The 13,533-nt window shown below is 38.7% G+C and overlaps 1 protein-coding gene across 1 annotated transcript; it reads right to left on the bottom strand.

Annotated features, from left to right (window-relative positions):
- Positions 1-480: 480 nt before the first annotated feature.
- On the bottom strand, positions 481-1,383 carry LOC106088100 (uncharacterized). The gene has a single exon (XM_013253409.2). The coding sequence runs from the start codon at positions 1,331-1,333 to the stop codon at positions 596-598; it is 738 nt and encodes a 245-aa protein (XP_013108863.2). The 5' UTR covers positions 1,334-1,383; the 3' UTR covers positions 481-595.
- Positions 1,384-13,533: the final 12,150 nt, after the last annotated feature.

Raw genomic sequence — 13,533 nt, forward strand, 5'->3', positions numbered from 1 at the left:
GTCAATTGGCAGCCTATATTGTGCGATTTAACGCCTTTTGGATGGATAATTTGAGGCGCAGTCACGGTCAACATTTTCATGAAATTATCTTCAAACGTTAAACTATAAGCACCGTGCTGTCGATTCAAATAAAAATTTCATGCATTTTTCTGAATTTTGTGTTTTTTTTTTAATTTTTTTATAGCTCTTAAAAACTCACCCTTTTAGATTTAAATCCGATGTGTACTTAATTTTAATGTTTACATGGAACAACCAAAAACCGTAATGAGTCCAAACAATTGGATTGATTTACCTCAAGCTACCCTCATAGTGTAGCGTATTCCAGGCAAAGGAGATTTGTAGCTTAGCTACGAATCCATTTCCAAGAGTCTACAGCACCGGATGAAGTACTTAAATTTTTTAATTATTATTGCACCAAAAAGGGAAACTTATTCCTATGAAACTTACACAAAATGAGATTAATTTCAAAGTTAATGAGGCTTAGGGAAATATTCAGCAAAAGTTTTTTATGGCAAACATTTCAATTCGGCAGTTTTTATTGTTGCAAACATTCTTTTTTGGAAGTGACCCATAGAGGATTTACACGCACAGAATTTTATTGGCCACCAGTGACACTGTCAAAGCGTTTCTCTAGGCAATCAAATCTCTGTAATTGATATTCAAAAAGTTCCTTAAACATTTCTTTGATTTCGTTAATGGCACAAATGAAGGACTGTTTTTCTTGCTGAAAATTTAATTTGGGCACAAAGGACTGCATCTTTGAAGTAAAGTTTTTATTTTGTTCTTCGAGTTTTACAGCGACACTTTGCCACTCGGCCTTCACGTGCTTCAGGTATTCGAAACGTTCAATACATTTGCCAAATTCATGATTCAAGTTGTCTCGCCATTGCAATAGGACTTCAACGGAGTTACAAAGTTTTGAAATTTCTTTGTCTTTTTCAATCATTTGAAATTTTAAATCCCTAATGTGGTCTTTAGCAGCTTGATTACATTTAAATAACTCGTTGATCTGACATTGAAGTTTATGATGGTTTTTTTGAAGAGTACATATTTCATTTTCTGAACATTTAAAGGCGATCTCGTGGTGAAGGCAATCGTCTTTAGGATGACAATTTTCTATTTGAGTCTTTAGACGTAATTGTAATTTTTGAATATATCTTTTCAAACAATCGAATTCCAGCATTAAGACATTTCCGTCTACATCTTCTTTTTGCTTATGATGTTCTTCTTGTTTTTGTCCGTTATTTGCCTCCTCTGATTCGTTTTTGAAAATTTTAGTTCCTACTTCTGTTGTATGTTCCGAATTGCATTGGGTATGCTCTAACGCTTCCATTTTTCTTTGGGAACCAATAAAAAAATTCAAAGAAAATATTCAAAGTTTGTTATTTGACTGATTATAATAGGTTGCTTAAAAAGTTTGTGATTACTCCAAAAACCACATAAAAACAAGTAAAAACGTATTAAGTTCGCCGGGCCGAACTTTTGATAACCACTACCTCAGATACAAAATAATTTTTAAATATATACATACTAGTCGAACCGGGTCCGCTCCGCTGCGCCTTCTTTAACTCTCTAATGTCTTTTTAGGGTGGATATCGAATTAGTGCCATTGTAGCCTATGACGCTAAATCCTCCATCCGATATCTAAAAATTATATAGCCTATGTAACCTTCAAGACAAACGTACACAATCTATGCAAATTTTAAGAAAATCGGTTCAGCCAAGTATAATATACTCATAATGGGTCTATTGGCGTTTTTGAGGGGTGGCGTGACCCCCAATACTTCGATCTGATTTCGATTCGATCTGATTCGAAATCTCCTCCCAAATATCTTTCATTTGAGCCCCATATAGACATTAACGTCCAATATATTTGTTTGGGGAAGTTTTGGGGAGTTTTGTTAATACTATATTTGTATACTACTCTCCAATACCTTTCATTTTCAATACCTATGATGTCCCCGTCGGTCCACTTTTGATTTGAGTGTTGTTTTTGGCATAAGCGGGAGGGTACGTCCCCTTCCGATATAGAAAAATTATATAGCCTATGTTTGCTTCTAGACCAACCTACACAATCAGCGAAAATTTCGAGAAAATCGGTTCTGTCGTTTTTCAGTCCACACGGAACAAACAAACCGAATACCATATATCCGTGATTGGCTAATGTACCCATTTTGGGCGTTTTTGAGGAGGTTGGGTGACCCCCCATATTTCGACATAAATTTGTATGCCAGGTTCGTTATCTACTCCCGCATACTTTTCATTTGATAACCATATTATCCTCATCGGTCCACTTTTCAATTTGGGAGGTGTATTTGGTTTAACGTTGGAGGGTCCGCCCCCTTCCGTTATCAATAAATTATAAAGCCTATTCCTACTTCCTGACCATATCCGTAATCTACTCCCGAATACCTTTCATTTGAGTCCTATATTGTCATGATTGTCAAATAAACCTATTTTAAGAGGCTTTGGGGCTGGGGCGGCCCCCTGGTACTTGAACCCAACATTTATTATTATATTCGTACTCTACTCCTTTTTTCCTCCTTTAATTTTCGGGTAGTACTTTTGGGGTAAGGGGGAGGGTCCGCCGCTCTCCCGATATCAACAAATTATATAGCCTATGTTTCCTTCCAGAACAATGTTTGTTTGTTTGTTTGTATTTTTGTGTGTTCCTTATAGACTCAGAAACGGCTGAACATATTTTCTTGAAATTTTCACAGATGGTGCATAATGATCCCGTGGTGAAAATAGGGTACTACATTTTTTGATATCTGAAGGGGGGCGGACCCTCCCCCTTACCCTAATTTTCAGAAACGCCAGATCTCGGAGATTGGTGGTGCGATTTAAGCGATATTTTGTGTGCTCTCATATAGTACCCTAAAAATAAAAATTTGGTATCCAAATTTCGGATGATGTACCTAGGGGGGGCTGCCCCACCCTAAAACCTACCAAACATATATTTAGACCAATCACGACAATATTGGACCCAAATGAAAGGTATTTAGGATAAGAAAACGTATCTGATATCGAATTGTCGGACCAAGTGCTAGGGGGACCACCCAAACCCCCAAAGCACCCCTAAATCGGACATATTTACCGACCATTGCAATATGGAACTCAAATGAAAGGTATTTGCGAGTAGAATACGAATCTGATATCCAAATGTGGGACCACGTTTCTGGGGGTTCTTCCCTTCCCCAAAACCCCCTCCAAACAGGACTTATTTACTGACCATGGGAACATGGGGCTTAAATAAAAGGTATTTGAGTGTAGAATACGAATCTGATATCCAAATATGGGATCAAGTGTTCGGGGGCCGCCTCTCTCCAAAAACATCCCCCAAAAAGGGACAAATTTACGACCGTAGCCATTTGCTGACTTTTGCAATAAGGAGTTTAAATGAGATTTGAAAACGAATTTGATATCCAATTTTGAGGCCAATGGCAATATGGGGTTCAAATAAATGATATATAGATATATGAGAATAGAGCACGTTTCTGATATATTTTCTGGGCTTAGGGGGACCACCCCAATCCCCAAAACACCCCAAAATCGGGCATATTTACCGACCTTGTCAATGTGGAGCTTAAATGAAAGGATTTGGGGGGTAGAGCAAGAATTGATACCCATTTTCGGGACCAATTTTCTGGGGTTCTACCTCTTTCCCAAAATACCCGACAAACAGCAATTTTTTACTGACCATCGCAATATGGGGCTCAAATCAAAGTATTTGGGAGTAGAATACGAATTTGATATCCATATGTAGGACCATATTTTTAGGGCATCACCCCTTTCCCAAAACACCCCCCAAGGAAAAATATTTTTCGACCATGCCAATATGTGGCTCAAATGAAATGTATTTGAGATTATAAGACGAATTTGATAACCTATTTTGGGGCCATGTATTTGGGGGACGCCTCATCCTGTAAACTCCTCTTAAGCCAATGGCAATATGGGTTTTAAATAAATGGTATTTGAGAGAAGAGCACGATGCTCTCGCGACCTCTCCCCCGAAAACACCACTTAATCAGGCATCAGGTAAATATCAGGCTGAAATGAAGTAAAGGGTGATTTTTTTGAGGTTAGGATTTTCATGCATTAGTATTTGACAGATCACGTGGGATTTCAGACATGGTGTCAAAGAGAAAGATGCTCAGTATGCTTTGACATTTCATCATGAATAGACTTACTAATGAGCAACGCTTGCAAATCATTGAATTTTATTACCAAAATCAGTGTTCGGTTCGAAATGTGTTCATTCACCGTTCAGCGATGAGGCTCATTTCTGGTTGAATGGCTACGTAAATAAGCAAAATTGCCGCATTTGGAGTGAAGAGCAACCAGAAGCCGTTCAAGAACTGCCCATGCATCCCGAAAAATGCACTGTTTGGTGTGGTTTGTACGCTGGTGGAATCATTGGACCGTATTTTTTCAAAGATGCTGTTGGACGCAACGTTACGGTGAATGAACACATTTCGAACCGAACACTGATTTTGGTAATAAAATTCAATGATTTGCAAGCGTTGGTCGTTAGTAAGTCTATTCATGATGAAATGTCAAAGCATACTGAGCATCTTTCTCTTTGACACCATGTCTGAAATCCCACGTGATCTCTCAAATACTAATGCATGAAAATCCTAACCTCAAAAAAATCACCCTATATTTTAAGAATGGAGTACACCATACATCCAAACTTAAATTCGTAGACCAATAAAGATCATATGGGATTCAGATAAAGGCACTTATATTGTTAAAATGTTAGTCAAGTTTACATGGTATTTCACTAAAAGATCTTTAATTGTCGAAAATAAATATTCCAAGGAAACTTTTGTTCCATATAAAGTAAAAGAAGGCGCAGCGGAGCGAGCCCGGGTCAGCTAGTTTTATATATAAGAAAATAAGATTATATACATTTCATCAAAAAGAAATTATATCGAGATATGGTTGGGTCAGCACTGAAAGCGTTGCTGACATGAAGGCGACTAACACAACTCACTGCTCCATGTGTAAGGGCCATAAATTGTGCTTAAATGGATTTAAGACAGTAAATCGGAGATATGTAGGCCTATATGCATTGGCATAGCTAGACATTCACGGAAGGCGCTACACCCCAAAAAAAAAAAAAAAAAAAACAAGTAAAAAGGCGTTAAGTTCGGCCGGGCCGAACTTTCAATACCCACCAGCTCGGGTATATATGTAAACCACCTTTCATCAAAATTCGGTGAAAATTTCATACCTTATACTCATATACCTCATACCGATCTGAACTATATACGACACGGATGTCGAAGAGCCGAACATATGTAACTGTGTCAAATTTCAGTGAAATCGGATTATAAATGCGCCTTTTACGGGGCCAAGACTTTAAATCGAGATATCGGTCTACATGGCAGCTATATCCAAATCTGGACCGATTTGGGCCAAGCTGCATAAACATGTCGAAGAGCCTAACACTAAGCACTTTCCCAAATTTCGGCGAAATCGGACAATAAATGCCTCTTTTATGGGCCCTAAACCTTAAATCCAGAGATCGGTCTATATGGCAGCTATATTCAAATCTGGACTGATCTGGGCAAAATTGAAGAAGGACGTCGAAGAGCCTAACCAAACTCACTGTCCTAAATTTCAGCGACTTCGGACAATAAATGCGTCTTTTATGGCCCCAAAACCTAAAACCTAGATATCGGTCTATATGGCAGCTATATCCAAATCTGGACCGATATGTGCGATATTGCAGAAGTATGTCAAGAGGCTTAGCTTAACTTACTGTTCCAAATTTCGGGGACATCGGGCAATAAATGAGCATTTTATGGGCCCAAAACCATATATCAAGAAATCGGTCTATATGGCAGCTATATCCAAATTTGAACCGATATGACCCATATTGAAGAAATATGTCAAAGGGCCTAACACATCTCACTGTTCCAAATTTCAGCAAAATCGGATAATGAATGTGGCTATTATGGGCCTTACACCATAAATCGGAGGATCGATCTATATGGCAGCTATATCCAAATCTGGACCGATCTGAGCCAAATTAACGAAGGATGTCGATGGGCCTTACACAATTCACTGCCCCGAATTTCATCAAAATCGGATAATAAATGTGACTTTTGTGGGCCTAAGACCCTAAACCGGAGGATCGGTCTATATGGCAGCTATATCCAAATCTGAACCGATCTGGACCAAATTAAAGAAACATGTCAAAGGACCTAAGACAACTCACTGTCCCAAATTTCAGCGAAATCGGAAAATAAATGTGGCTTTTATGGGCCTTAGACCCCAAATCGGAGGATCGGTCTATATGGCAGCTATATCCAAATCTGGACCGATCTGAGCCAAATTGACAAAGGATGTCGAAGGGCCTAACACAACTCACTGTCCCAAATTTCAACAAAATCGGATAATAAATGTGGCTTTTATGGGCCTAAGACTCTAAATCGGCGGATCGGTCTATATGGGGCTATATCAAGATATAGTCCGATATAGCCCATCTTCGAACTTAAGCTGCTTATGGACAAAAAAAGAATCTGTGCAAAATTTCAGCTCAATATCTCTATTTTTAAAGACTGTAGCGTGATTTCAACAGACAGACGGACGGACATGGCTAGATGGTCATAGATTTTTACGCTGATCAAGGATATATATACTTTATAGGGTCGGAAATGGATATTTCGATGTGTTGCAAACGGAATGACAAAATGAATACACCCCCATCCTTCGGTGGTGGGTATAAAAAACAACAACAGCAAATTAAAACAAGTAAAAAGGCGTTAAGTTCGGCCGGGCCGAACTTTGGATACCCACCACCTCGGGTATATATGTAAACCACCTTTCATCAAAATTCGGTGAAAATTTCATACCTTATACTCATATACCTCATACCGATCTGAACTATATACAACACGGATGTCGAAAAGCCTAACATAAGACTTTGTCAAATTTCAGTGAAATCGGATTATAAATGCGCTTTTTATGGGGCCAAGACTTTAAATCGAGATATCGGTCTACATGGCAGCTATATCCAAATCTGGACCGATTTGGGCCAAGTTGCGTCAACATGTCGAAGAGCCTAACACTAAGCACTGTCCCAAATTTCGGCGAAATCGGACAATAAATGCCTCTTTTATGGGCCCTAAACCTTAAATTCAGAGATCGGTCTATATGGCAGCTATATTCAAATCTGGACCGATCTGGGCAAAATTTAAGAAGGACGTCGAAGAGCCTAACTAAACTCACTGTCTCAAATTTCAGCGACATCGGACAATAAATGCGTCTTTTATGGCCCCAAAACCTAAAACCTAGATATCGGTCTATATGGCAGCTATATCCAAATCTGGACCGATCTGTGCGATATTGCAGAAGTATATCAAGGGGCTTAACTTAACTCACTGTTCCAAATTTCGGGGACATCGGGCAATAAATGAGCATTTTATGGGCCCAAAACCATAAATCAAGAAATCGGTCTATATGGCAGCTATATCCAAATCTGAACCGATCTGGACTAAGTTAAAGAAACATGTCAAAGGGCCTAAGACAACTCACTGTCCCAAATTTCAGCAAAATCGGATAATAAATGTGGCTTTTATGGGCCTTAGACCCTAAATTGGAGGATCGGTCTATATGGCAGCTATATCCAAATCTGTACCGATCTGGTCCAAATTAACGAAGGAAGTTGAAGGGCCTAACACAAATCCCTGTCCCAAATTTCAGCGAAATCGGATTATAAATGTGGCTTTTATGGGCCTTAGACCCTAAATCGGAGGATCGGTCTATATGGCAGCTATATCCAAATCTGGACCGATCTGAGCCAAATTGACAAAGGATGTCGAAGGGCCTAACACAACTCACTGTCCCAAATTTCAACAAAATCGGATAATAAATGTGGCTTTTATGGGCCTAAGACCCTAAATCGGCGGATCGGTCTATATGGGGGCTATATCAAGATATAGTCCGATATAGCCCATCTTCGAACTTAAGCTGCTTATGGACAAAAAAAGAATCTGTGCAAAATTTCAGTTCAATATCTCTATTTTTAAAGACTGTAGCGTGATTTCAACAGACAGACGGACAGGCGGACAGACGGACGGACATGGCTAGATCGTCTTAGATTTTTACGCTGATCAAGAATATATATATGTACTTTATAGGGTCGGAAATGGATATTTCGATGTATTGCAAACGGAATGACAAAATGAATATACCCCTATCCTTCGGTGGTGGGTATAACAAATAAAAAGGAATTAAGTTCAGCTGTACCGAACATTGGATACCTACCACCTTGGGTATATAAAAACAACATTTCGTTAAAATCCGGTATGGGATGTCTATGAGCATGAAAGGCCGGGCGGCATCGGCTTAAAGGCTCAGTGCCTGTGATATGACAAGGCGAGTTATCAGCGCCTTTAAATGACCAATGGCCATAATGTTCCTGCGGCGATCAGTCCTACCGGAACGGACTTTTGAGTCCACTTAAGCATAGATCAATGTACTTAATTTCAGCGAAATTGGGTAATAAATTCCCTATTTATGTTTGAAAGGGCTTCAATCGGGAGATCGATCATTATGGGGGCTATACAAAATATGGTCCGATCTAAACCATACTTGGCATGGACACCATTGTGTTACATTTCAGTGAAATTGGGCAATAAATGCGGCTTTTACAGGCCTGAGACTATGCATCGGGAGATCGATGCATATGGGTGCTATATTAAGACAAAAGCCGATTTGGACCATATCCGGCAGTGATATCGGTGGTCTTAACACAAATAATTTTTTGAATTTCAGCCGAATTATATAAAAAATGCTGATTTAATGAATCTAAGACTTTAAATCAGAACATCGATCTTTACGGGGGCTATATTAAGACATTGTCCGATTTGGACCATTTTCGGCGCGGATATCGGAAATCTCAAAACAAACGATTGTGGCAAATTTAAACCGATAGTGATACAACAAAACCCTAAATCTGTATATCGGCCGACATGTAGCTATTTCAGGACATAGCCCAGCGTATTCTATGGAAATAAATCTTACTTTTTAGCGGGATTTCAGTAGAGAGACGGACGAACATGAGTAGATCGTCTTAGATATTTACGCCGAACACGAAAACTCATTATACCGTCCCCCTTATTTTGTTTTTGAGTCCATTAAGCAAAATACGTAATGTTATGACGATCGATTAATAGTTCCCCGTTGAAATAACGTCCAAATTGGACGTAGTGGTTTCTAAGGAATCCAGTAGAGTATTATAAAAACACATATTGTAACTTACACCACTACTGTGGATGTGATATTGAATATATAATAAAAACCCTATCCGTCTGTCTGCGTAACCTTTCTATATCGTTTGTCCATTTGTTGTTTTTTTTTTGTAATCAAGGTGTAGATCGCATTTTTCATCCAATCAATTTCCACATATCACTTTTATAGCTCAAAGACAAATGCTATGAATTTTGGAAAAATATCTATGTTGATTTAGATATAGCTCTCATGCGTATATATCACTCGATTTTCATTTATAAGGATGTTTGGTACACTTTTCAACCGATTTGCTTGAAATTTGGTATGGCATGCTTTATTACCCAACTGAAAGCTTCTGACAAATTTCATCAAAATCGATACACATAATCGGTGTTTGGTTTATTGTGGTTTTACTCTATAATATAAATGTTTTTATATCCTACACCACCACTGTGGTACAGGGTAGTATAAGTTTGTGCATTTGTTTGTAACGCTATGAAGGAAAAGAGCCAGACCCATTGATAAGTAAACCGATCGACACAGAACCACTTTCTGATTCGATTTAGCCATGTCCGTCTGTGAGTCCATGCATTCTTGTAATCAAGGAAAATGTCGTGTTTGTTGTCCAATCATCACCAAATTTTGCACATGTCACTTTCTTGGCCCAAGGACGAACGCTATTGATTTTGGTATAAATGTATCGCCCGATTAGCACTTAAATGGCCGCAGTAACTAAAATTTTCAAAATGCGAAATATGCGTCTAAGACCCCATAAAGTATATATATTCTTGATCGTCATGTCATTTTAAGACGATCTAGCCATGTCTGTCCGTCTGTCCGCCCGCCCGTCTGTCTGTCGAAAGCACACAAACTTTCGAAGAAGTAAAGTTAGGCCCATGAAATTTTGCACAAATACTTTTGAAGGTGTGGGTCGGTGGGGGATATCGCTGCCATATAAACCGATCTTGGGCCTTGACTTCTTGACTGAAATTTTGCACGTGGTGTTTTTACTGAAATTTTGCACGTAGTGTTTTTTTGTATCACTTCCAACAACTGTGCTAAGTATGATTCAAATCGGTTCATAACCTGGTATAGCTGCCATATAAACCTTTGTTGGATCTTGACTTTTTGAGCGTCTATAAGGCGCAATCCTCATGCGATTTGGCAGACATTTTGTAGTACGGCTTCTCCTGTGACCTTTAACATACGTGTCCAATATGGTCTGAATTGATCAATAGCTTGATACAGCTCCCATATAAACCGATCTCTCGATTTCACTTATTGAGCCCCTATAAGGCGCAATTCTTATCCGAACAGTCCATTCGGATAATATTACACAATGATTTCTACAATGCTCAGTATTCAATTCATTTATGGTCCGTATCGAACTATAACTTGATATAGTTCCAATAGCATAACAGTTCTTATTCATTATTCTTTGTTGGCCTAAAAAGAGATACCGCGCAAAGAACTCGACAAATGCGATCCATGGTGGAGGGTATATAAGATTCGGCCTGGCCGAACTTAGCACGCACTCACTTGTTTTGTTATTGGTCTTAACATATCTGCAAGATTTCACCAAAATCGGATTAGATTTAGATATAGCTCCCATATACATGTATCGCCCGATTTGCACTTTATGGCCGTAGTAACAACAATTTTCAACTGATCTGCATAAAATAATGGACGCATTGTTTTGTTTGTCATCTAAAGATATGTAAAATTTCACTATAATCGGGTCAGATTTGCATATAGCTCCTATATATATTTCGCCCGATTTAAACTTATAAGGCCGTAATGAAGATAATTTTCAACCGATATGCACAAAATTTGGCATGTATTGTTTTGTTACTGATCTTAACATCTCTGCAATATTTCATCAAAATTGGTTCAGATTTGTATATAGCTCCCATACATACGTATCGCCCGATATGATATTAAATGGCAGCAGTAATTACAATTTTCAACCGATCTGCGCAAAATTTGGCATGTATTGGTTTGTTTCTGATCTTAACATATCAACAATATTTCATCAAAATCGGTTCAGATTTAGGTATAGCTCCCATATATATTTTTCGCCGGATTTGCACTTATATGGCCGTAGTAACAACAATTTTCAAACGATCTGTCCGAAGAAAGTCGGTTCAGATTTAGATGAGCCGATGTGTGAGAGCTCCATTGTCGTGATGAAGAGTGATCCGTCTTCGACAGTTGGTTTTCCTGATTTCTTGGAAGACAAATGGCAATCAAATGTTTGTGTACCACTCACAATTGACTGTTTTGTGATGTTCTATTGGTACAATTGCGATATGTCCAGTTTTTTCGAAAAAACAGGCGTACATTTGCTTTGAAATGGTACATGCGCGAACAACTTTTGTTGGATTTGGCTAATCTTGAAATTCTCATACATTCGACTGCTGTTTGGGTTCATACGCGTAAATCCACAATTCACCACCTATTACGGTATTGTAGACGTGTTTCGAAGCAACGCGATCGTAGTTTTGGATAATTTTTTTCAACAAATCGACACGAGCCATTTTTTGAGCGATTGACAAATTGTGTGGGATCCAAAGCGAACAAATTTTTTGACGGCCCAATGTTCATGCAATATTGAAAGTATGCTGGTCCCACTATAGGTCACATGACGATCTTGCAATATCAGTTGGCGCTCAGCATCAATGGTTTTCGGAACCAAAATTGATTTTGGACGACCTTCACGAAATTCGTCTTGGAGTGAGCTACGACCTTGGTTGAATTCACCATACCATCGATAAACACTAGTCCTTGATGGAGCTTCATCACTAAGAATTGAATTAAGTTGCAGTGTTTTTGAGTTAATCCACGTCGAAAGTTGTAAAATATAATCGCACGAAAATGTTGACGATTTAATTGCATTTTTTGGCGAGATGAATCTTTTAAGTTACTGTAAACAACACAAATAGCGCTCGTATGTCAAAACGTTCTGAGTACGTATAACCTGAAAAATGTCAAGCTTTACGACAGAGCTGCCATTTGGCAGATTGCAACCCAAGGGCTATCCGAACCCGAAATCTAAAAGGCAATACTCTATATTCTTGACAGTCTGGACATTTCGAGTCGAACTAGCCATATCCGCTCGCTTGTCGAAATCACGATAGCGGTCGAACGCATAAAGCTGGCCGCTTGAAATTTTGCACGAATTCGTAATATTTATGTAGGTCGTTCGGGATTGCAAATTTGCTATTTTGGTTTAGATTTGCATATAGCTCCCATTTAAACCGATCTGCCAATTTGATATGTTAAAGCCCTGGAAGCCCCAATTCTTACCCGATTGGGCTGAAACTTTGAATGTAGTATTTTGATACGTCTTCCAACAACTGTGCCAAGTACGGTTGAAATCGGTCTATAACCTGACATAGCTTCCATATAACCCAATCTCACGATTTGACATTTTGAGCTCCTGCAGTCAGTAAATTTTTGTCCGATTTGGCTAAAATTTTGCATGTAGTATTCTGTTACGTCTTCCAACAACAGTGTCAAGAATGGTTGAAATTCGTCTATTACCTGATATTGCTCCCATATAAACCGATCACTCGATTATGTTCGGTTCCTACAAGCTTTCATTTTTGCCTGGTTTGACAGAAATTTAGCACCTAGAGTAAAATTATGCCTTTCAAATAATTTTATTTTGTGTCAATTTAATGGTGGTGGGTTTCAAAGATCCGGCCCAGCCGAACCTAGCACGTTTAGAGACGTTTTATTATACCCATCGCCATAGATGCGGGTATACTAATCTAGTTATTCCGTTTTTAACACCTCAAAATACTCTTCTAAGACCCCATAAAGTACATATATTCTTGGTCGTCTAGTCGTTCTGAGTCGATCTAGCCTGTCGAAATCACGATAGCGGTCGAACCCGTAAAGCTAGCCACTTAAAATTTTGCACGGATACTTAATATTGAAGCAGGTCTTTGGGAATTGCAAATGGGCCATATCGGTTCAGATTTAGATATAGCTCCTATATAAACCGATCTGCCGATTTGACTTCTTGAGCCCCTGAAAGCCGACATTTTTTTCGATTTGGCTGAAATATTGCATGAGGTGTTTTGTTAAAACTTTCAACAACTGTGCTAAGAATAGTTAAATCGGTCCATAACCTGATATAGCTGCCATATAAACCAATATGTGATCTTGACTTCTTGAGCCTCTAAATGGCGCAAGTATTACCCAATTTGGCTGAAATTTTGTACAACGGCTTCTCTCATGACCTTTAACATACGTGTCGAATATGGCATAAATCGGTTTATAGTC

This window comes from Stomoxys calcitrans, chromosome 5 (assembly GCF_963082655.1).
Source record: "Stomoxys calcitrans chromosome 5, idStoCalc2.1, whole genome shotgun sequence".
Lineage (NCBI taxonomy): Eukaryota > Metazoa > Arthropoda > Insecta > Diptera > Muscidae > Stomoxys > Stomoxys calcitrans.

Excerpts from the sequence above, each read along its gene's own strand:
- LOC106088100 (XM_013253409.2), bottom strand. The coding sequence starts at position 1,333 with ATGGAAGCGTTAGAGCATACCCAATGCAATTCGGAACATACAACAGAA.